Source organism: Molossus molossus, unplaced genomic scaffold, assembly GCF_014108415.1.
Source record: "Molossus molossus isolate mMolMol1 unplaced genomic scaffold, mMolMol1.p scaffold_m16_p_20, whole genome shotgun sequence".
NCBI classification, from domain to species: Eukaryota; Metazoa; Chordata; class Mammalia; order Chiroptera; family Molossidae; genus Molossus; species Molossus molossus.
Window position 1 is genome coordinate 16440688 of NW_023425356.1, and position 26323 is coordinate 16467010.

The 26323-nt window shown below is 35.4% G+C and overlaps 1 protein-coding gene and 1 non-coding gene across 6 annotated transcripts in view; both read left to right on the top strand.

The window, feature by feature from the left end:
- The window catches only part of MAN1A2 (mannosidase alpha class 1A member 2), a 167487-nt gene that overhangs the window by 78580 nt on the left and 62584 nt on the right, over positions 1-26323 (top strand). For all 5 annotated transcript variants that reach the window (XM_036272835.1, XM_036272836.1, XM_036272837.1 and 2 more), the window contains exons 6-8: positions 2954-3048; positions 14867-14990; positions 16042-16135. In XM_036272835.1, coding sequence (XP_036128728.1) covers positions 2954-3048; positions 14867-14990; positions 16042-16135 — 313 coding nt within the window. The remainder of the gene's footprint in view (positions 1-2953; positions 3049-14866; positions 14991-16041; positions 16136-26323) is intronic.
- LOC118638110 lies at positions 15024-15126 on the top strand. The gene has a single exon (XR_004961066.1). It is a non-coding gene; the product is annotated as a U6 spliceosomal RNA (small nuclear RNA).

Below are 26323 nucleotides of genomic sequence, written 5' to 3' on the forward strand. Positions count from 1 at the left end.
ACGTCCCTTTAATACAGTTCCTCATGTTGTGGTGACCCCCAACTGTAAAATTATTTTCGTTGCTACTTCATTACTGTAATTTTGCTACTGTTATGTCTTAGGTGACCCCTGTGAAAGGGTTGTTTGACCCTCAAAGGGATCATGACCCACAGGTTGAGAACCACTGATCTAGAACCTTAGCTGGAGTGGAGTCTGGGAAATGTTATGTATAGTTTTCTATCCTCTACAGTGTGTGAAAGTATGCTTGAAAGGAGATGTGAATGAGTGTTGAATACCTACCACATTTATAATAAAAGAAATGAAAACAAAAATGACATTTTGATATATTTTTTCATATCAGATGGGCAATTTAAATTTTAATAACTTTCATGTTAACAGAAATACAGGAAACATGCTCAGATTCTGGTAGGGATATAAGTAAAATATGTGGAGGACAAATTGGCATTAACTATCCACATTACAAATGAATATACCCATTGATTTAACAATTCTGAGATTTATCTTACATAGTCACATAGTTTGGAAACAAATGTCTGTGAATAGAGGACTGACTTAAATAAATTACAGTATATCCATAAAAGGGGATTCTACAGCCACTAAAGAGAAGGAGATGGTAGACCTTTGTGGATTGATTTGGGAAGATCTTGAAAGAATCACATTCATAATAGAGTGTATAATATTTGTGTGAGAGAAAGAGACACAAAGGCTGTGTGTGTGTGTGAACCATAATAGAATTTGTTTCTGGGAAAGCCAGAAAATGAAAATTTGATGTGACACAGCTAAGAACCATGCATACAATGAAACTGATTTAGCACAAAACATTTACTAGATATTTAAGAAACTGATAGTTGTTTGCATTGTAGAAGGAGCTGTGTAGTTGAGGGGTAGGACTGGAAAAGAATTGATACTCTGGATTTTATATTATTTGCCTGCATTGCATACTAAAAACTAATTTGTTTTAAATTAGCTGTTGCTGTTTTCTACTAAAATATGATTCTGAAAATAGGGAATGTAAAGCCATGATGTATTTCTCATTAAAGAGTTTGTAGCCCTGGCCGGTTTGGCTCAGTGGTTGGAGTGTCGGCCTGCGGACTGGCCTCCGGGTTTGGTTTCCGCTAGGGGCATGTACCCCCTCCAAAAAAAAAGTTTGTAAATTTGTAAATAAATAAAGATAAGGATACTATATAAGGAAATTTTTCTAAATGATATTAGGGTATTGCTTTTTGAGGGACTGTGTACTGTAACTAGTTACTATATATGTTAATTGTTATTAATGACACAGGTAGTTGGAAATTAGAAAATATGTCATTGAATACTTCTGGGAATGAAATGAGAATGCATTCTATTTAGAAAAAAATTTATGTTTGTAAGACATTTTACCATTTTGACTATTAATTTTATATATAGAAAAGATGTGATATAAAACTTTGGTTAACAGATACATGACATTAATATTAGTTCTTATATAAGAACTGAGTCCCTTTGTCCTCATGGTAAACAAAAGCAGTACTGTTTATAATATAATGTAACCTGTTTTTACTAACTTATAAATGTTAATATGAAGAGAACTGAATTTCCATTTGGTTTTGTGAATTAATGGGATAAATATGAGAAAATTATTAAAACTTTTACCTTAAATTGTTAATTTTTTGTTGAGATTTGTTTAGTTAAATTAGGTGTTTAGGGAAATGGTAAATTGTTGATGTATAAGATCATCTAATTAAAAGTTCTAATAATAGGTTTTGTCTTATTTAAGGAGACTTGCAAAACATCTTAACATCATATTTCTTTGTCTACTTGCACATATGTCTCTCATGGTTTCTACCTCCAATAATGTTGGTGTGCTTTGTTTAATATGATCTTAGCTTAGAACTTTGATCTGTTCCAGACCTTCACTACTTCTTTATTTGAAGAATCTAATAATATTTTATGGAAAACATTTGACAGCAGTGAAAAGATGGTACCATAAATAACTGATCAATTTGCGAGAATAGGCTTGAGTATATAGGGAATATAGGAGAACGTGTCACTTTTCCTAATAAGATATTACCTAAGAGGAGGTGGGTGGGGGGGATGGATGAGATAAACTGAAGAACTTATATGCATGTATGTGTAACCAATGGACATAGACAGCAATGCTGGAGTGGGGGGTGGGGGGTATGGTCAGGAGGGGGATGTCTGGGGGGGAAAAGGAAAAACATATGTAACAAAAATGAAGTAATAAAAATTACAAAAAAAAAAAAAAGATATTATGATCTAATCCCAGTTCGGAGCCTGTAAGTCAGTAGTCTCCAAAGCAGAATACACAAACCTGTCTATTTCTATATGCTTAAGAATATTAGAAATTTTACAATGTATGTCTTGGTAATAGTACATGATTTTAAAAGTTTGGAAACACTGATATTTAGGTAATTGATTGTTTCAGGTACCAAAAATAGCAGCAATTGGGAACAAGGAATGAAGCATTTGTAAATCTCAAATTAAACTTGTAATGTGAACTCAAATGTCTTCTTTTAATAATTTGGATAAACCTTGATGGAAAATTTTGAGACATAAACGTACTTAGAGTACTTTAAGGGCATTTATCCAAACTGGAATGTGTCTCTTTGTTTTGTTTTTATATTTATACTAAGCTTTTATACCATGGATGAAAATTTCATAGCCTGATGCTTGCTTTTAGATTTTTTGCCAGCTGAAAATACAAATACTATCAACACTAAAATCTTGTCCTTTCTTTCCAATTATTTGTAATTTCAGCCCATTATACATTGGTTAGCTTTTCTCAGTATCCAATATAAATTTTCCCTGATTGCTGTACACCACATAGTACCAAAGAGATGTCATTTTCACCCTGTACTTCTTCCGTGTACCCAGAACATTGTGGTATGCATTGTATGAAAGACCAGCAAATGGTGATAACTATAATTTATGAATATTCATATTTTTATGTCAGATATTCAAGATTAAAGCAGTCCAATTGGCTGAGAAACTCCTTCCTGCCTTTAATACACCTACTGGGATTCCCTGGGCAATGGTGAATCTGAAAAGGTAAATTCTATCTGTATGTGGTTATTCCTGTTTTAGAATTCTATGTTAGGGTTTCTATTTAATTTATTCACTAGCTACTTTTTAGTAGTTGCTATAGGAATCACACTATACATAATTACTTTTTCAGTTAAGAGTTAATATTGTACCGTTTTATGTGAAGTATAAAAGATTTCAGCCATACCTGTTCATTTACACTCTTCCTCCCATCCTTTATATGTTATAGTTGTGAAGTGAATTGCATCGAATACACTGTTAATCTCAGAATACATTGTTAAAATAGTAAACATATTTATTTTATAGAATTGAGGGAACTAATCTAATATTTACCCAGGTGTTTACTGAATAATAATCTGATACTTACCAGTATATCCAATGTTCTTCATTTCTCTTTGAAGATCTGAGTTTTAACCTAGTATTACTTCACTTCAGCCTGAAAAATTTTATTTAGCATTTCTTGTAGTGCTAATCAGTGGGGGTAAATTCCTATTGTTTTTCTTCATCTGAAAAAGTCTTTACTTTGCATTCATTCTTAAAGGATATTTTCAGGGTATGTAAAATTTTTTATTGATGGTTTTTTTTTCTTACTATGCTTTAAAGATATTTCTCTCTCATGAATTCTGTGGTTGCTGATAAGTCAGAACTTGAATGACCTTTATCCTGTTTTGTTCTTTCTATATCTTGCTTAGCTTTTGCTAATAAGTTTGTTGAATCTGAATATGTCTTCACTAAATATGATGGTAAAATTTTGGTTATTATTTCTTCAAATGTCTTTTCTGTCACTTTTTTTTTTTAACCTCCTTTTGAAATTCCAATTCCATATATTTTAGATTTTTTTCTTTTATTCTCACCTGAGGACATTTTTGCATTTATCTTTAGATAGAGTGGGAGGGAGAGAGACATCATGTGAGAAAGACACATTTACTGGTTGCCACCCACATGACCCCAACCAGGGCCAGGGACTTAACTGCAACCGAGGTATATGCTGTTAGTGGGAACCAAACCCAGGTCTCTCTGGTCCATGGGCCGACGCTCTAACTGCTGAGCCAAACCAGCCAGGGCTATTTTACATGGTTTTATTGTTGCACAGGACCCTGAAGCTCTTGTTTTTATTTTCAATCTTTTTTTCCCTAGGTTAAATAAATTGAACGATTTTCATTGGTCTATCTTCATGTTCACTGACTCTTTCCTATGTTGTTTTAATCTGTTCCTAAGCCCACCCAGTGAATTTCTTTTTAGATTTTTGATTTGATACTCTTTCATTCTGATTTTCTTTCTTTCCTTTCACTGTGAACATACTTCCCTGTATTTCATCAAGCATAGATAGAATAGCTGTCATAAAATCTTTGCATTTCTAACATCTTGGGTCATCTTGGATTTAGTTTCAGTTGATTATTTTTCACTTGAGACTGGATTGGGTAACATTTTTAATATATCCTAGACATTCTGAAAGTATTGTTGTGGAAACTTTGGAATCTGTTATATTGTTCGTGTGTGTGTGTGTGTGAGAGAGAGAGAGAGAGAAGAGAGAAGAGGAGAAGAGAAGAGAAGAGAGGAGAAGAGAGGGGGAGATGAAGTGGTCATTTAATTTAGTTGGATTCAGGAGTCCTCCTTCCTCTTTTTCAGCAGCTGTAATTGCTGCAGAATGCTGGCTTCTGATTCTTCAAGACAGAAAGACTGCAAGTTTTCTATCAGATTTTAGTTCTTCTGCCTAGTATGGACTTTGTCTTTGGTCTAAAAGCTATTAAAAATGGAAGACTTACCTCATGCTTGCCTGTTTTTACAAGTTCCCATTATTCTTAGAATTGCCTGCTTTTGTTCATTCTTCAATAACTTTAGGTCATTGTCATTTTGTATTTTGTTAAGAGTTTATAAAATTTTTCCATGGAAACACTAGTTCAGTCATTAGAAGATACAGCATCACAATGCAAGCATAAATTAGAAAAATTTTGTTAGCTGTATTCTTAGAGTTTTGATTGTTTTAAATGCTCTGATAAATGGTATTTAAATTTTTTTAATTTTCTACTTCTGGAACATAGAATACAGTTGTTCAATAAACTTATTTTGGCCCTGGCCAGTTTGGCTCAGCAGTTAGAGCGTTGGCCTGCGGTCCGGAGAGACCCGGGTTCGGTTCCCGCTAAGGGCACGTACTTCGGTTGCAGTTTGTCCCCGGCCCTGGTTGGTCGTGCGGGTGGCAGCCACTCGATGTGTCCCTTTCACATCGATGTTTCCCTCTCTCTCTCTTCTTCTCTCTCCCTCCCACTCTATCTGTACAAAAAATGGAAAAATATCCTCGGGTGAGGATAAAAAATAAATAAATAAATAAATAAATAAATAAATAAATAAACTTATTTTGAATTCAGTCTTGCTCAATTTGAATTTTCTTGATAATATCAATAATTAATCCGCCCTGGCCGGTTTGGCTCAGCGGTTAGAGCGTCGGCCTGCGGTCTAGAGAGACCCGGGTTCGGTTCCCGCTAAGGGCGCGTACCTCGGTTGCAGTTTGTCCCCGGCCCTGGTTGGTCGTACGGGTGGCAGCCACTCGATGTGTCCCTTTCGCGTCGATGTTTCTCTCTCTTCCTTTCTCTTCCTCTCTCTCCCTCCCAGTCTATCTGTACAAAAAATGGAAAAGTGTCCTCGGGTGAGGATTTAAAAAAAAAAAAAAAAAAAATTAATCCAAGATTGTCTCCTTACCCTTTACTGTATTGGCTATAATACAGAATAGAAATGGTGGTCACGGACATTCTTGTCTTAGTAGAAAGTGAGATTTTTACCATTAAGTATGATGTTAGCTATAGGTTGTTTTGTAGATAATTGTTTTTAGTTTAAGGCAGTTCTGTTTATTTTTCATATTTTAAAAAGATGTTTAAAATCTTTATTGAACTTATTTTTTGTTAATCCTCACCCGAAGATATTTTTTCCATTGATTTTTAGAGAGAATGGGAGCAGGAGAGAGAGAGAGAGACATCAGTGTGAGAGAGACATATAAAAAGATTGCTTCCTGCATGCGCCCCAACTGGGGCCAGGGTTTGAACCTGAAACCCAGGTTGTCTCCTTGACCGGGAATCAAACCCCCCCCCATGACCCTTCTGTGCACAGGCTGACACTTTAACCACTAAGCAACACCAGTCAGGGATTGTGGAATTTTTTAAAGTGATTTTTCTGTAATAAGTTTCTGAAATGTTGATAAGAATTTTGTTTCTAAACCTTCTTATTACAGTGATTTACATTTGTTTTCCAATGAGAAACCATTATTGTATTAAAGGAATAAATCCAATTTGATCATGATGCTGTATTCTTTTTATATATTGTTAGATTTTGTTTGCTAGTATTTTGTTTAGAGTCTTTGCATCTTTTTTGTGTGTATGGTATTTGTACTTTTTCTCAATATTCTTGTCTAGTTTTGATATCAAGGTTGTGTTTCTCTTGTAAAACATGTTGGGTAATGTCCTTTCTTTTTCTCATCTCTGGAAGAGTTTGCATAAGAATTACTATTCTTTTTTAATCATTTTGCTTGGTAGAAGCTCTGGTAAAGCCATTTGGGTCTGAAATTTTTTTTTTATTGATTCCAGAGAGAGGAGGGGAGAGAGAGAGAGAGAAACATTGATTGACTGCCTCCCACACGTGTCCTGGCCAGGGACTGAACCAGCAACCTGGGTGTGTATCCTTACTGGGCATCTGACTTGCCTCTTTTTGGTGTATGGGTGAGTCATACCAGCCAGGGTGGGTCTGGAATTTTGAGAAAAAAAAATTTTTTTTTTTTTTTTATCCTCACCCAAGGATATTTTTCCATTTTTTTTTTGTTCAGATAGAGTGGGAGGGAGAGAGAGAGAAAGAGAGAGAGAGAGAGAGAAAGAGAGAGAAACGTTGACGTGAAAGGGACACATAGAGTGGTTGCCACCCGCATGACCCAACCAGAGCCGGGGACAAACTACAACTGAGGTACGTGCCCTTAGCGGGAACCGAACCCGGGTCTCTCTGGACCACAGGCCGACGCTCTAACCGCTGAGCCAAATTGGCCAGGACTTGAGAAAGTTTTTATACTGCTGATTTAATGTCTTTTATCACCTAATTAAATAACTTATGTTTAGATACTTTGTTTTCTATTTATTTTAAGTAAATTTTAATAAGTTATACACTCCTAAGACTTTGGTCATCTGGCATAATATAGTAATTATATCCTTGTGTTTGTTTATTCTCTGTATTATGTGTTACATATTTTCCTTTTTATACTAATATGCACACAGTAAAGAATGACATTTAAATTTTTTTGGTACACCCCTAAGCAAGATACTGTAGATATTTTGGGTGAATAATACACAGTTCTCACTCTCAAAGGACCAACCAGGACTATGTTATGTTCAGTGAAGTGACACATGCAGATAACCAAATAATATGTTATAAAGTTGAGGGCATCAGTTTGCAGTTAACATGAAATGATGAGATCATCAAAGAAAAGGAAGTTTACTTTTATTTAAGAAGATTAGGGAGTTTTCATGGAAGTTGTTTTTGTAAAGGAGTAAGATATTAATAGGTGATACAAATGGTGTAGGGCATCTTGAGTGGAGGAAATAATTTAACCAAAAAGAAGTGTAGAGATAAGAAGATAATAGGGGAGAAACTTGGACTTTTAGAGAAATGGCTAGTGAGAAGTATAGGAAGCCAGTATATATGAACCTCAAAATACCTCAGCTAATCCTTTAAATAAGGAGATTTATGAAAGGGCAAAAGTACCATTTTTGTGAAGAGGCTCAACCTTTATACTTGCCTTGGAATTACTGAGATAAATTTCATTATCAGGAGACTGAAGGAAGAGCTGAAGAGTGTATTTGAAACTCTTTTCTCTGAAAAAGTAGTAAGGCATATACAGGGCATAAATAAAGATGGTCTGGGTTATCACTAATATCCCTAATCGGGTGAGTTAACTCATGGGACAAACTGGAAGCACTTTTCTTTTGCCCTCCTGAAGGCAACATTCAACAGCAGTGATATTTAACCCCTACACTAAATTCAGTACTCTTACTTAGTACATTCCTCCATCAGAGAACCATGCCTCTTTTCTTCACCACTATATTCTTAACACTTAATATGGCAACTGCATGCAAATAACACTTATCTCAGTATGATTCTGACTTAGTTGGCAAAAGCACAAGGAATGAAGTTAACTGAATATGCAACGTACAAGCTGAGCTGAACAGAAAGCCATATATAGAAGGCTTCATTAAAAACAGAGCAAAAGATTAAATATCCCAGCCAACAACTTTGGCATCCTCCATATAACCCTTAAACTGCAATGTCACTGAATTTCTCCAGCTTGACCACAGAAGGAAATTCTGTTATCCAGGGCTCAATGAAAGGTTCTAAGAGGAAACTGTCCTGTGTGATTTTGGATAAATACTTAGTTTGGATTGATCTCAAGAAGGAGTAAGTGGGTAAAAATTAAGACTTACACCTTAAAATTTGGAAAATCATAGAGGTAGAGGAAGCAGATATTTGATGAAGTTTTACTTTAGGAAATATTTACATTTTAAAGATATGCTTGTTTCTTTTGAATTTTTCAATCATGTTTAACTTAAAGATATTATAAAACAAATAAAATTTTAAAAAATCCTCACCCGAGGATATGTTTTATTGATTTTAGAGACGGGGGAAGGGAGAGAGGGAAAGAGAAACATCAGTGTGAGAGCAAAACATCAGTTGGTTGCCTCCCATACACACCTTGACCACCTGGTCAAACCTGCAACCTAGGTATATGCCCTGACTGGGAATCAAACCCACAGCCTTTTGGTGTACAGGAGGATGCTCCATCTAATTGTGCCACACTGGCCAGGGCAAGATGAGTAAAGTTTAAGGGAAATAACAAACTAGGAAGTGTTAGTAGCAGTAATGATATTATAGCATGTTAGTATCATTCTTAACATATAAATAACTTTTACAGACTATTATGAAAAATACCCACCAATTATTTAGAAACCTGCTAAATACATGAATAAGTCAAAAAAGAAATACTGTTAAAGTAAACATTAAAATCTTTGTCCACTTTAGTAATAAAAAATTAGATTTAAAATAAGATTCTATTTTTTTTACCTGGAAAACTAACAAAAAGAGAATGATGTTATTTAGGATTGGCAGAGTGAAGAAATGGAAACCACATATAGTTGCTGGAACTCGAAATTTGAGTAACTCGGAAGGTAGATTGGCAGTAGGTTCAAGAAGCCTTGATATATGCCTGTCCTTTGACCTTGTAATTTAACTTCTGGAAATGTATCTTAGTGAAGTGAAAGTATGCACAAAGATTTACTTGTAAGAAGTTTTTGTCAATGATATTTATATTAATGAAAACAGAATCATTACGTACAAAGTTTGGCATATTCATACAGTATAATGTAACAGCTATTTGAAATGATGTTCTGGAAATGAATATTTGGACAAGGATAATAGTACTTGTGATGCAGTAAATGAAAAAGAAACATATGCAAGAATATGACCCTGTTTTTTAATTAAATAAAATATACTCTGTCATGCTGGCTACTCACTTCTAAGTGAGAATCAGAATTTATTTTCTTACTGTATCTTTCTTTCCTTCTCCTTAGACTACATAAGCAACAATAAAATAGATTACTCCCTCCTTTCTCCCTCTTTCGTCCCCCTTTCTCCCTTTCTCTCACTTACTCTGTTTTCTCTTTTTATGTAGCTAGATGTTTTAATTGGAAAAGAAATACGTGTATTAGATGAATGTACATGAATTAAAACAGCATATACTCACTATAAAATAATTCGATTCTAAACCCCTAATATTTTTAATAGGATACCACTATTAAAAATTTCTTGACTGTCCTATTCATATATGCATAGATGCCCTGGTGTGTATGTATTATTTACTTGTCATTATATTTAAAAATAGGTCTTTATTAAACAAAACATTTAATGACATATTAGAGACATCATATTAAAATCAAGAACACGACTGTGTTTAACATTTTTCCGGAGGTTTTAACAAGTGTAACCAAATAGGGAAAAGGAATAAAATAAAGATAATGGACTGGAAACAAAATTATAAATAATTACAGATCATGTGATTGCTTTCTTGGAAAAAAAGATGGTCAACTAAAAAACCATGAGAATATAAAGAAGTTGACCAAATTGGCCTGTTAAAAATGAAAACATCTTTTTGAACACTGGGGATACTGGATTGAATCTATGGAAAGGTCATATCTTAGTTAAAGTAAAAGCAGCTGTAGTCCTATCTTAGCAAAGCATAAAAACAATTCGTGAAAGAATTAAGCTATCCACAAGTTATTTAACTGCCAAAAGTAAATTGAAAATGCTTTAAAGGAAAAAAAAAATGAAATTCAGATATTCAGTAATATATTTTCATACTGTCCAGAATCCTTTAAAAATTATTAATTATGCAAAGAATATAACCCATAATTAGGAGATAAAAACCACTGTCAATAGAAACACCCAAAGAAATAAGAGAGATGATGGAGGTAGCATTAAGTAATAGGTAATAGGTATTATAAGTATGCTCAAGGACTTAAAGGGAAATGTAAACATAATGAGAAGAAGAGAGAGTTTTAAAAGGATCAAATGGAACTTCTAGTGCTGAGAAATACATGAAATGAATTCACTTGACAAGCTTACCAGTAGATTTGACACTGCATAGGAAAGATCAGTGAGCTTGAAGACGTAGCATTAAAAACCACCCAAACTGAAGCACAGAGAGAAAAATAAAAGGAATGTAGCCAGTGATCTGTAGGACAATATCAAATGTTTAACATACATATAATTGAGTGATTTTGGGGTTGGGCAGGAGGAGTGAAAGAAAAACTATTTGAAGAAGCAGTGACCCAAAATTTCTCATTTTGATGAACAATTATTAACCCACAGAATCCAGACTCTTGATATAACCCATATAAGATAAATATAAAGAAACATAATGAATGGCTGAAAATCAGTGAAAAAGAAAAAAGTATTAAAAACTACCAGAATAAACAGTATTTATTTGAGGTCAATAAGAATAGCTATATGGAAAGCACTGATCCAGGCAGAAGCCCAAATAGTGTTCCGATTAGGAGGCAAAGGCAAGGGATGTTTATGAGAAAGGAAAGGGGAACAATTATATCAATAGAAGGAAGGCATTGCTATTAGTAGATATAAGCCAACATAGTATTGCTAACTCCAAACAATGTTTTTTTATTTTCATTCTTTAATCATCAGTTTGATAGTCATTACATCTGCTTTCTTGTTATCCTTGCAAATAGTTCTTTGGGGCACAGTGTTGCTTTAGGCCCCGTCCAAGGGGTTTTAACATCCAAAGGTTTGAGACATGACGTGCAAGGGACTTCCTCTGGGATGGCATCTCAGACTCCATTTTAAAGTGGCTCCATTTAGAGAGGACAGGGATGGTGGATGTGGAAGAGGTCATAGAGAGAATAAATGGTGATGGAAAAAAATAAAATAATAATTTAAAAAAACATGCCAGAATAAAAAAAGACATGCATAAGGAACAGGGTTAGCAATACTGCTTGCTTTGTGTCCACAGCAATGCAAACCAGGAGACAATAGAGTACATCTTGAAAGTGCTGAAAGAAAGTCAATCTCAAATTCTATAACCACTAAAACTATTTTTCAAAACTGAAGTGAAATTGACATTTTTGGCCAAATAAAAAGCTTAGAGAATTTATTTCAAGGATGCCTCTATTATCAGAAATGTTGGACTTTTTAATGACACTGGATAGGAAAGGCAGATCTACATAAAGAAATTAAGAGCAGCCCTGGCTGGATTGGAGTGTCATTCTGTACACCAGAAGGTTGTGGATTCAGGGAACCTGCGGGAGGCAACCAATTGCTGTTCTCTCTCTCCTGCCCCCTCAACCCTCTTTTCTCTGTCTCTAAAAATCAATACAAACATATCCCCCGGTGAGGATTTTTTAAAAAAGAAAAAGAAATGAGCAGCTGAAAGAGTAAATATGTGAATATAAAAATTCAAGTTGAAAAATTATGGCATTTGCCTGAAATTGTGCTGGTTGATTTTGGGCAGCTCATCACCTTTTTTATATAGTTGGAGCTTTTCTGTCCTCATAAATATTATATCTTGTTCTTAGGGATTTTCTTATTTTTTCTGAATTGTTAGACTGTATATAGGTATCAACATTTTAGATTGTTCTGGTGAAGCTATGTATAAAATGCATGGAAACCCTTGTTTAAAATATAGTATTCTGAGAAGTGTTTGAATGCACTATGAATGAAACTTTCATTTTGGGACTTTTGACCATAAAGGGAAGAATAAGCTGTTGGACTTACTGAGGACTTTGTGTTTATACTTGACCACACTGTTATGCTGATGCCTAGATAATCTTTCTAAATGGCATGCTTTATTCCTTAATGAATCTTATGTTACATTTCTTAAAATCCCTCATGATTTTTCATTATACTCAGAATAAAAATTTAAAAATTTTAGTTTGACCTTACAGAATTCTTACATAGCCTGGATTACACTCTCTGACACTCATTTCCCCTTCCTGAGCTCTAGCCGCACTGGCCACCTTCTTTTCCCTCAGGGTCAGTGCATGCGCAGTTTCGCTGCTGGGAATTCTCTTCTTCCAGATCTAGTTATCACTTGCTCTTTCTCACATCATTCAGTTCTCAAGTCCAATTGTGTCTTTTCAGAAGTACTTTCTCTGAACATTATACATAAAGAGCCTGTCTTCTAACTCACATTCTTCACTAGTACCCACTATTCTGTTTCTCTATTTAATTTTTTTTAATAATTATCACTATTGAAAATGGTCTTATTTATTATGGGAGCAGGAATGTTATATGTCAGGCTCACTACTCTGTCTCCCAGATCATAGTAGGTACTTAATATTTGGAAATGAGGTGGCTGTCCTTTGGAGTTACTTACTAATATGTATCCATATTTCTTCCCTGATTCTTACTTCTAGTACACACAAAAATCTGTTAGTGGTACCATATTTTCGAAGACAGTGTAAAAACTGCCCCAAATAATTAAAGAACTTTTAGTGAGGTAGCGATATATCTTTATGTTTATTTTAATGTTTTCTCAACACAGATGAATAAGGTATGGTATATTGCATTGGCAGTATACAAGTGGGTATAAAATGAAAGACTTACATTTCTGTTTGTCCTCAAAGTAGAAAAGACCCTGGAGAATGGTTTATAGTTCTAGCAGGATAACTTTGCTACTTGAATAATTTAATCTAGAGTTCTAGTTCCAACCTTGGAATAGCTTGTATCAGACTAACCCTACCACCAAAAACAATCATGAAAGATTAACAAAATGGTTTGGGGGTATTGGGGAGCAACTAATCCAGATAGGACTTCCTAGGACTAGGTCATTTCTGTATAAACATTGGCTTTTTTTTTTTTCCGAGGGCATTTTCCAAGTCATAGTACAGGACAAGAGAGACCAAGCCTAACGTGGTGGTCATTTGTGGGGCAGAGGAGGCAGACAGTGGTCAGGTCTTGGAGCTGCCAAAATGACTGAGGCCTGAGGCACAAAATCTCATGACAGGGAAGAATTGCAGAGGAAAAGCCCAAAATTTTATGTACAAAATTTCCTCAAGTTGTTGGCTGATTCTGTAAATGTACATGCATAGGGCAAGACTCATGAAACCCAACAGTAAACAGCATTTGGAGGCTAAGGGGCAAAGAAGAAAATTTAACAGTCACATGCTACTAGGGAGACAGAAATTAGAGTTTAAGGACGCCAAGGAGGAGGTCCCTTAGTAAACACTCCAGGCTTTCAACTGAGTCTCAAAGGGTCACTCCTTAGAAGTAGAGATAAAACTAAAATAGACTATCCTTAACAAAGCCTAAAACCAAGGTATTCAACCTGTGCTTCAAAAGAAACTTAACCTTCCTAGAAAGAAGATAATGCCCAAAGCCTCAACATTTTTTCATTTACATTATCTGGCTTCCAATAAAAATTGTAAGGCAAGCTTTAAAAAAAAGGATGAGAAGGTATTCTAGCAATGCATCTGCACAAAAGAAATGTACATAAGATTATTCACTGTAAATTTTTATAATAGCAAAATATTAGAAATATGCTAGCAATCCCATAGGGGATTGATTAAATTATATCTACTCATATAATGTAATCGTGTTCACACTGGCACTGTTAGCATTTGGGGCTGGACGGTTCTTTATTTTATGATACTGTCCTAACCATTACAGGAAATGTTACATCTTTGGCCCCAGCACAATAAATGCAAGTTGCACCTTCAAGGTTTGAGACAACTCAGAATGCTCTCACACATTTTCATAGGCCTCTGGTGTGGGACATTCCAATTGAAAATCTTTACTATCATGTAATTTTGTATAGCCGTAAAAAAACAAAAAAGAAAGTTGTTTATGAACTAATGTGGAAAGACCACTGAGGTACATCTTAATAGTAAAATGCAAGGTACAGAGCAGTAAGTATACTTTGATGTGTTTTTTTTAAGAAAGGAGGAAAATAAGAATATATATTTGGATTGCTTATATACGCATAAAAATTCTGTGCCAGCACATAAGTTAATGAAAGTGATTATCTATGAGGCTTGGTGGTGTGAAGAGAGATGAGATTTCTGGGATGAAATATATTTACTATATACTTTTCTATGTAGTTTTAATTTTTAAAACGTGGATATAGTGTCTATTCAAAATTTTTAAAAATAATAAAATAAAATTTTAGATGTAAATAAACTATTGTGTTAGATATAATAATTCCTAAGAGATTTATTTAAAGTTTATGTATTCATTTTTAAAATGTTGTCTTTTTCCAATTCTATCTCCTTTTCCCTTTGCTTTTACTCAGCGGAGTCGGGAGGAACTGGGGCTGGGCATCTGCAGGTAGCAGCATTCTTGCTGAATTTGGGACACTGCATATGGAGTTTGTCCACTTAAGCTACTTGACAGGGAACCCGGTTTACTACAAAAAGGTTAGTTTTCTTTTCTTTGTTTGTTATAAAAGAGTCGCTTAGGCTACACATATACTAAAATAAGAGTGATACAGAGAAGATTAGCATGGCCCCTGCACAAGGATGACACTCATATTTTGAAGCGTTCCATATTAAAAAAAAAAGAGTCCTTTGAGATTTACCAAAAGACTTGATTAATGCTTAGAAAATGATTGCCTTTCTAGAAATATGTTTATTAGGGCATTAGGACTGTGACCTTCTTTTTCTTCTTAAATTACCTAAAGAAATGTCTTTTCTATTTAGAACATATTTAAAATATTTACTGTTATTTGAGAAGTTTTAACCACTAGTAGGCTTTTTAAAAATTTCATTGCCATCTCTATTCAGCATTGTGCTGAAATTCCTAGCCAGCATGGTAAGGCAAGAAAAACAAAATTAAAAAGTTCAGAAATTAAGTTGACTTGAAAAGGGAGAAAATAGTAATTAATCATAAATTACATGATTATCTACCTAAAATATTAAGATAATCTACATTTAAATTATTAGAAATAAGAGCTTAATATGTTTTTTTAAATATAGATATTAAAAATCAGTAGCATTTCTCAGCACCAGCCACAGGCAAGAAAGGATCATTTTACAAAAACATATTATGTGGTAGAATCAAAAATGTAATTTTTCTACACATAAATCTACCAAATGATAAAGTTTAAAACTGCTGAATACTAGTGAAGAAGACCTTAATGGAGAGATATATCACGCTCATGTATAGTTAAACAATATCATAAGAATGTCAGTCATCTACAAATTTGATCTGTAGCGTCAGTTCAATGCCTATCAAAACTCGAGTGGAATTTTGCTTTGTATTTTTATTGTTGTGTGATTTTTAAATAATGATTATATGTCATCATGAAAACGAGGCACTTGCAAATAGTAGCTTTTCTTGACCACCACACTTACAAAAAAAGGCAGGGGAGGTATGAAGGTTCTGAGTAAGGAAAAACCACAAAGCTTGGTTTAGTATAAAGGCATGATAACATTTATTTTTGTTAATTGCATTCTTTATTTTGTTTAGGTCATGCACATTCGGAAACTACTTCAGAAAATGGATCGTCCAAATGGTCTTTATCCAAATTATTTAAACCCAAGAACAGGTCGCTGGGGTCAGTGTAAGTATTTCTAGTACAACTGTTGCTTTGTTAACAGATTATTTGTGTAAAAACTTTGGCTTGATGTCGTGAAAATACACTACATGTAGAGTGAGAAGCTCCCAGTGTCTAACCCTGTGATTTACTAGTGCTGTTACCTTTGGCAAGTTTTTCTAATCTCTTGTAGCTTCAGTTTTTCTACTTGTAAAATGGAAACATTAACAACCTGTCTCACAAGAGTATTTTATTTCATGCATGTGTAAGTACTTTGTTAAATATGGTAGGGCGTTTTCCAAGGGTTGTACTTTAAGCCCCTGTTTATAAAGCATATCTTCATGTAAATAAGGGGTAGGTATTTACTAAAGGAATGTGAAGAACAAATGAGTATTTTAAATGATCAGAAACAGGGGCTATTCCTCTTGGACAAGCTATGTCTAGTCATTAATTTTAAAAAAAGGTATCAGCCTGGCCGGTGTGGCTCAGTGGTTGAGCACCAAGAGGTTGCTGGTTTGATGCCTGGTCAGGGCATATGCCCAGGTTACTGGTCAAATCTCCAGTGGGAGGCATGCAGAAGGCAGCTAATCGATGTTCTCTCTCATTGATGTTTTCATCTCTCTCTCTCCCTCTCCCTTCCTCTCTCTAAAATGAATAAAGAAAAAAAAATTTTTTTTTTTTTTATAGAAGAAAGTATCAGTGTCTGTTATTTACTAGGCTCTGTGCGAAGTTCTTGGATGAAAGAACTTGGAGATGGGGAAAGAATGTGTAGGACTTAGTCTGAATCCAGGGAGCTCCTAGGCTAGCAGGCTGGCATACTTAGATGTACTTGGAATATAATGTGAGGACTATACCAACTGTTATGTGAGACTGGTAGAAGTGAGTCCCTTTGTTTGAGGAGAAAGTATTTTGTCTGGAGAGGGGGTGATTTTCTTTTTAGATCTTTAGAATTGTTCTTTGAAGGAACTGACATTTTAAGAATAATAAATAGTTATGTAGAAATGTGTAACTTACAGAATTTAAATAAATTACGGGTTTATCAGTAGTTCTCTCTCTCTCTCTTTTTTTTTTTTCACTTATCTTTTTACTTGAATGTATTACAGATGGCCCCTCTTTTTTTCCCCATTGACCACCCTCCTCCGCAATCCTGCCCCACTTCTGCCTTCTCCACACTGTTGTCGGTGTTCACTGGTTATGCATATATGCATAGAAGTTCTTTGGTTTCTCTCATCCTTCCCCCCCTCCTCCCTTCCTTTTGAGGTTCATTAGTATAACAACCAATTTGTACTTCTTAATTCCTTCATCTTTTTCACCCATCGCCCCAACCCCCGCCCATCTGGCAAGCAACAAAAAATTCTCTGTATCTATGAGTATGTTTCTGTTCTGCTTGCTCATTTTATTTGTAGATTCAATTGTTGACAGATATTGCCATTTTATTGTTCATATTTTTATTGTTCTTCTCCTTCAAGAAGACCTTTCAACATTTTATATAATACTGATTTGGTGGTGATGAACTCCTTTAGCTTTTTCTTGTTAGGGAAACTCTTGATATGTCCATCGATTCTAAATGATAAGTTTGCAGGATAGAGTAATCTTGGTTGTAGGTCATTGCTTTTCATCACCTTAAATATCTCTTGCTAGTCCTTTCTGCCCTGCAAAGTTTCTTTTGAGAAATTGGCTGACAGTCTTATAAGAGCTCCTTTGTAGGAAACAAACTGCTTTTCTCTTGCTGCTTTTAAGATTCTCTCTTTGTCTTTAACCTTTGGTATTTTGATGATGATGTGTCTTGGTATGGACCTCTTTGGGTTCATCTTCTTTGGGACTCTCTATGTTTCTTGGACTTATATGTCTGTTTCCTTCAAGTTAGGGAAATTTTCTGTCATTATTGTTTCAAATAGGTTTTCAATTTCTGGGCCTCTCTCTTCTCCTTCTGGTACCCCTATGATGTGAACATTGGTCCCAGAGGCTCCTACACTATCCTCATTTTTTTGGATTCTTTTTTCATTTTGCTGTTCTGATTGGGTGTTTTTTGCTTCCTTATATTCCCAATTGATGGTTTGCTTCTTGGCTTTACCTACTCTACTATTGAATCCCTGTGAATTATTCTTTATTTCAGTTATTGCATCCTTCGTTTCTGACTGGTCCTTTTTTATGTTGTTGACGTTCTCATTAAGTTCCTTGGAGGTCACCTTAAGTTCCTTGAAGGTCTCACTAAGTCCCCTGAATATCTCACCAAGTTCCTTGAGCAACTTTATGACCCGTTTTCTGAACTCTGCATCTGATGAATTGCTTATCTCCATTTTGTAAATCAGAATTTGTATATACTTGTTCTCATCTATCTGGGAAGCTGAAGCAGGTAGCAGGGATCTAGTTCACTGGTAAACGGGCTCATTCACACACTCCAGGAAACTGCGGCCAAGCCAACTTAATCCTCCAAATGGACAGGAAAACCTTCCCCGGGGTACTCAGTAGTGTTCTCTCTTAAAAGAGCTGGAAACGAAAACAAATAGTAGAAGTTGTGACTTTGTCTCTAGTGTAATATGTTTGGACTATTTGTGAGACTAATAACTTCATAATGAAGTAATAAAAAAGAGGTAGAAATAACTATGTCTCAATTTTATGTATGGGGATCACTGTTGAATCTGTCAGTGAGAAATTATGCAGGCACATGCTGCCAGGAGTAGGAAAATATTTGCCACGGAATTAGAATTGTCTTTTGGGCTCCCCTCAAGGAAATCATTCTCTGTTTTGTGAGAGGAAAGCAGATTGGTCAATACAGGTATATCTTTCATGGATCTGGGAATGAATCTCTGTCTTTTGGATCTTCATATGTACTTTTCTTTTCCTTTCCTGAAATGCTTTACGTGTAACTCATCTTCTATATCTAATTCCTAAACTGAGTGGAAATGATACTTTCTGAGAGCAGCATTTCTAAAATATAAAAATGTACTTTTCCTATTTTAGATAAGGATGATTGGTTTGGATGTCTACTTAGTAATTAAGGTAAATCTATTCCCCTTAGAGTTATATTAAGATTTGGAAATATTCTAACATTGAGAGGGGCACTTATGTCCATTTCCTTCCTTATATCATATAGCAGTATATGTTCTATATGATATAATTATTTAACTGTTAAAAATGAAATTATAAAATTACTTTAAAAAATGTTTGGTAATAATCAGGAAAGCCTTTTCTAAACATATCACTTAAAGCAGAGACCATAAAGAAGAAAGTTGTCAGATTTTACTATAGTTAAATATTAATCAAAGGACTCAGGAGAGTGAAACCCAACCCACAAAAAGAGAGAAAAATATTTGCAAATCACACATCTTGATAAGGGTTTAGAATCAGAATATATACAGAACTTCTACAACTCAGCAACAGAAAGACAAACACCCAATTTAAAAATTCACACCTACTAGGATGGCTGTATTTAAAAAAAAGGAAGTACGTCTTGGCAAGGATGTGGGAATTTGGAACCCTCTACATTGCCGGTGGGAATGGAAAACGGTGTGGCCCCAGTGAAAAACAGTTTGATGCTTTCTCAAAAAGTTAAACAGACTTCTATATAATTTAGTAATTCATCTCTTAGGTATGTACCCCAAAGATTTGAAAACGGATTCAAAACAGGTTCTTGTATGCTAATAGTTACAGCAGCATTATTTACAAATAGCCAAAGGGTAGAAAGAATCAAATGGTTCAACAGATAAACAAAACTGGTATACAATGGAATATTATTTAGCCATGAAAAGGAATGGCGTTCTAATACATGCTACAGCATAGATGAACCTTGAAAACATTATGCTAAGTGAAAAAAGCCAGTGACCTAAAGGACAAATATTGTATGATTCTACTTATACCAAATATTTAGAGTAGTTAAATTCATAGAAACAAAGTGGATTAGGGGTTTCCAGGGGCTTGGGTGAGGGGAATGAAGTTACTGCCTAAGAGTACAGTTTCCATTTGAGGTGATTAAAAGTTTGGAAATAGTGGTGATGGTTGTCAAGTAATCAGCATCACTAAATGGTACACTTAAAAAATGATTAAAATGGCAACTTTCATGTTACGATATATGTATTTCACCACAATAAAGAATTGCAATAAAAATAATCCTTTCATCCCCCCCAAAAAAATTGCAATTGCTTCTTCAAAGTACATTCACTCTCAGCAGTATTAATTTTGAGAATGTTATAGAAATTTATTCAGTGGTTATTTTGAAAGCAAGTGTCTTTAAAATTCTAGGGGAGTTGCCCTTTAGCAGCTGCAGCCCTTACTGATTTGTCCATTTTGTTCCTTTTAATTTTTATATCAGCTTCTGAAAAGTATATCAAATTCCATCTGTCATATCTATAAATAGTCTGCAAAACAAACAGTGAATTGAACTGAAATGTAACAATTTAGCTTTGGCTAACTATATTGTAATTAGAGTAATGATAATGTTTGTGACATGCTCATAGCAATCACAGAGAATAATGACTGGTAATTACCTTGAGGAAAAGTTCTTGGCAACAGATATAAAAGAGTATAGTAAGAAACCTAAATTTAAAGGCACATCATTGGTATTTAAAATTTTTTTTATTAGTTTTCTAATTACAATGCTTAGCCTATGCCATTTAATTACTGAAGTGAAGAAAATATAAGAATTGGTCATTATGGATTTATTAAATTTTATACCACTAATTTAAAAATTGTGGAAAAACCAAGAATGGGTAAAATATTTGAAGTTAGAAGACTAATTCTGGCTTTCCCACTTAATTAAGATGTTATTTAACTTCTCTATGCCTTTGTTTTTTCATCTGTTCTAATTGTACTCATTTAATATGATGATAACTTGGGTCATATTTTTGAGATAATATACTTGAAAATGCTTCATAATCTTTAACACATGATATAAATATTAGTTTTTATTCTACAATTTTCTATAAAACACTTCTATAAAACATTACTTTCTATAAAACATTTCTGTTAGAAATCTGCCATTAACCTCATGCCATGCTGACAGATTAAATGAATCATTGATTTTTATTAGTACTTTATAATGTGTTATCAATTTCTGAATATCAAAAGGACCTCGGAGAGCCATGGTTCATTGAATTTGACACCTAGCAGGCATGGATCAGTGGTTTAAGTGAGAAGGTCAGACTACTGGGTGGTACATTTATAGTTATCATGGATCTCAGGCTTCTGCTGTGTATTCATTTATTAAGCATATAATCTTCCACCAGAGCAACAGCCTAGAAGAGCTGGAGAGAACCTGTCAGCAGGACTGTGACTACTACATCTATAACCTCAGTAACATACAACTAAATCTGTAAACTCTGGTAATAATTTACAGATCCAAGAAAACATTTCTCCTGAACCATGATGCCAAAGACTTTGGCCTTTCCCTGCTTTCCCCACTATTTCATCTCCTTTGATTCTCTATTTTGTTGTTAATACTCACCGAAGGATATTTTTTCCATTGATGTTTTTGAGAGAGTGGAAGGAGGGGAGGGAAGGAGGGAGAGAGAGAAACATTGATGTGAAAGAGAGGCATTGATTGGTTTGCCTTCTGCATGCACCCCAAGCAGGGCCAGGGATCAAACCTGCAACCCAGGTACATGCCCTTGACTGGGAATCAAACCTGCCATTTTTCAGTGCTCAGGCCGACACTCTAACCACTGAGCAATGTGCTAGGGCTAATTCTGTTATATTTTAGTCTTGTTTTCTTTCTTGCTCATTTGTTCTTTCCTTAGATCTATAACATATCTAAATATATGTATGTATGAAGCCAAAGTACAAAAAATTTTAAAGCCTTATTTATATGTTATTTTAATGACTCTTAAGTGTTGTGCTCCAGAGTACCATTTGTATCCTTTAATCACTCCATGTATTCTCTCTCTGAGTAAACTCCAATGGCTCAAATCCATTTTATATATTAATAACTCTCTAATGTATACCCACAACTTAACTCTCTTTCTGGATTTCTGTATATCTGATTGCCTGTTTGTCATATTCATTTAGATCTCCAGCTGGCACCTCAAATTTAACATGCCCAAAATTCAAACTCCTTCGAGGGTCTGGCCTTCATTTCTTCTTCCCTTCTGTTAATTTAGGCCTGCAGTTCTCTCCTACAGTTTAGTATCACCCGTTATTGATACATCCTCCACAATGGCCTTGATATTGATGGCTGCTGACCATGGTGCTAGTTCCTGAAAGTTGGAATACCTTTGACAGTTTCGTAAAATAAGACAATGAAGTTTGCTGCATCAGTGGAATCTCCCTTTCATGAACGATTTTTCTGTACCATGTGGTGCTGTTCAGTAGCATTTTTTTTTTATTCACAGTGGGGCTTCTTTCATAATTAGTCAGTCCCCTCAAACCTTGCTGCTTCTTTATCAACTAAGTTTATGTCATATTCTAAATCCTTTGTTGTCATTTGAACAGTCTTCACAGCATCTTCACGAGGAGATTCCATCTCAAGAAACTACTTTCTTTGTTCATCCTTAAGAAGCAACTCCTCATTCGTTGAAATTTTATCATGAGATAGTAACAATTCAGTTACATCTCAGGCTTCACTTCTAATTCTAGTTTTCTTGCTATTTCTACCACATCTGTAGTTACTTTTTCCACTGAAATCTTGAACCCCTCAAACTCATCCATGAGGTTGGAGTTAACTTCTTTGAAACTTCTGTTAATGTCGACATATGAACCTTTGCCAAAACTACTGTGGCTGTTGTTACATTTATTTGGACTGAGGGCTTTGTTCTTTGCTCTCACTATTATTTTGTTTTCCCTGTTCCTAGGGAAAATTAATGAATTCACTTCCTGCCTGAAGAACATAAAAGTTTAACATGATGAAACAGGCATTCTGGAGGCACACTCGTGGTGGCCTCACTGTATCTCTGGCCTCTGTGACTTTATGCAGTGATTTGGTTGTGCGTGCCATGAATCATAAATAGTCTTAAAGGCATCTAGAATGGTGAATTTTCTCCAGAGGGTTTTAAATATATTTTGCCAAGATCCATCAGAGGAATTACTACCTATGGCAGCATTAGCATTACAAAAATGTATTTATTTATTTATTTTATTGTTGAAAGTATTACAGATATCCCCCTTTTTTCCCCATTGATGACTTCCTTCTTGCTCCCATCCCTCTCCTACCTTCCCCAATCTGATGTCTATGTCAATTGGTTGTGCATATATGCATGTAAGTTCTTTGGTTTATCTCTTCCTACCCTCCCACCCACCCCCCTTTGAGGCAGCGGTTCTCAACCTGTGGGTTGTGACCCCTTTGGGGGATCGAACAACCCTTTCACAGGGTTCGTCTAAGACATAGCAGTAGCAAAATTACAGTTATGAAGTAGCAACGAAAATAATTTTATGATTGTGGGTAACCACAACATGAGGAACTGTATCAAAGGGTCATGGCATTAGGAAGGTTGAGAACCACTGCTTTGAGATTTGTCAGTCTTTTCCCTACTTCCATGATTCTGGATCTCTTTTGGTTGACAGCTTATTTTGTTCATTATGTTCCACAAATTAAGTGAGATCATGTGGTACTTGTCTTTCTCTGACTGGCTTATTTTGCTTAGCATAATACTCTCCAGGTCCCTCCATGTCGTCTCAAAGGGTAAGAGATCTCTCTTACAGCTGCATAGTATTCTATTGTATAAATGTACCACATCTTTTTTATCTACTCATCTACTGATGGGCACTTGGACTGTTTCCAGATCTTAGTTATTGTAAATAGCGCTGCTATGAACATTGGGGTGCATAAATTCTTCCTTATTAGTGTTTCAGGCTTCTTAAGATATATTCCAAGAAGTGGGATCACTGCGTCGAATGGCAGTTTAATTTTTAATTTTTTGAGAAATCACCAAATTCTTTTCCATAGTAGTGGCTGCACCAGTCTGCATTCACACCAACAGTGTGCTAGAGTACCCTTTACTTCACATATTCTCCAGTATTTGTTGTTTGAAGATTTGTTGATGGCCACCATTCTGGCAGATGTAAGGTGGTATCTCATAGTTGTTTTAATTTGCATCTCTCTGATGATTAAAGATGTTGAGCATTTTTTCATATGCCCCCTGGCCATTTGTATGTCCTGTTTGCAGAAGTGTCTGCTCAAGTCCTCTGGCCATTGTTAATAATTTTTTTATTTTTTTTATTTTTAGAGAGAAGAAGGGAGAGAGAGAAACATCGATGAGGGAGAACATTGATTGGCTACCTCCTGCATGCCCTCAACTGGGGATTTGGCCCACAACCTGGGCATGTGCCCTGACTGGGAATCAAACCAGTAATCTCTTGGTGCATGGGTCAACGACGTTCAACCACCAAGCCACTGTGGCGGGCTGCCAATTTTTGTTGTTGTTGTTGTTACAGATGTTTCTCCTTTTTCTCCCAACTGACTCCCTCCTCCAGCTCCCTCCCCTCCCTGTCCCCAGCTTTGTTGTCCATGTCTACTGTTCATGCATACATGCATATAAGTTCTGTGGTTTATCTCTCCCCCCCCCCCTTCTGGGGATAGTCAGTCTGTACCCCACTTCCACGTCTCTGGGACTACCCCATTCCTCAGACTATTATGTTCATTATATTCCACAAATAAGTGAGATCATATGATACTTGTCTTTCTCTGTTTGGCTTGTTGCACTTAAAATAATACCTTACAGGTCCCTCCATGTTGTGTCAAAGGATAAGAGATCTTTCTTACAGCTGCATAGTACTCCATTGTGTATATGTACCACTGCTCTTTATTCATTCGTCTACTGATGGACATTTGGGCTGTTTCCAGATCTTAGCTATTGTAAATAGTGATGCTGGAACATGGGGGTACATATATTCTTTCTGATTCGTGTTTCAGGCTTCTTACGGTATATTCCTAGAAGTGGGATCACTGGGTCAAATGGCAGTTCAATTTTTAATTTTTTGAGGTAACACCATAGTGTTTTCCATAGTGGCTGTATCAGTCTGCATTCCCACCAGCAGTGTACTAGAATCCCCTTTTCTCCACACCCCCGCCAACACTTGTTGTTTGATGATTTGTTGATGGCATCCGTTTTGACAGGTGTGAGGTGATACCTCATGGTTGTTTTAATTTGCATCTCTCTGATGATTAGTGATGTTGAGCATTTCTACATATGTCTCTTGGCCATTTGTATGTCCTGTTTGGAGAGGTGTCTATTTAGTTCCTCTGCCCATTTTGTAATTGGGTTCTTTGTCTTCCATTTGTTAAGTTGTATGAGCACTCTATATATATTGGAAATTAACCCCTTATCTGATGTATCATTGGCAGTTATGCTCTCCCATACAGTGGGTTGCCTTTCCATTTTCATGATTGTATCTTTTGCTGTGCAGAAGCTTTTGAGTTTGATGTAGTCCCATGTGTTCATTTTTTTTCTTTGTTTCTGTTGCCTTAGGTGATTTATCAGTGAAAATTGTGCTGCATATGATGTCTGAAATTTTGTTGCCTACATTTTCTTCTAGGATTTTTATGGATTCATGAGTCACATTTAAGTCTTTTATCCATTTTGAGTTTATTCTTGTGTATGGTGTAAGTTGATGGTCTAGTTTCATTTTTTGGCATGTAGCTGTCCAATTTTCCCAACACCATTTATTAAAGAGGCTGTCTTGACTCCACTGTATGCTCTTGCCACCTTTGTCAAATATTAACTGAGCATACTGCCTTGGGTCCATTTCTGGGTTCTGGGTTCTGTTCCACTGGTCTATATGCCTGTTCTTGTGCCAGTACCGGGCTGTTTTGATTACAGTGGTTTTGTAGTATAACCTGAAATCTGGTCATGTGATCCCTCCAACTTTGTTCTTCTTTTTCAAGATTGCTGTGGGTATTCGAGGTCTTTTTTGGTTCCATATGAACTTTTGAAGTATTTGTTCTAGTTCTGTGAAGTATGCCGTTGGTATTTTGATGGGGATTGCATTGAATCTATAGATTGCTTTGGGTAGTATGGACATTTTAATGATGTTTATTCTTCCAATCCATGAACAAGGTATATGCTTCCACTTTTTTATATCTTCCTCTATTTCTTTTTTCAATGACCTGTAGTTTTCTGCAAATAGGTCCTTTATTTCTTTGGTTAAGTTTATTCCTAGGTATCTTGATTATTTTGCTATGATGGTAAATGAGATTGTTTTCTTAGTTTCTCTTTCTGTGAGTTCATCATTGGTGTATAAGAATGAGGTCAGTTTCTTCACGTTAATGTATTATCCTGCTACTTT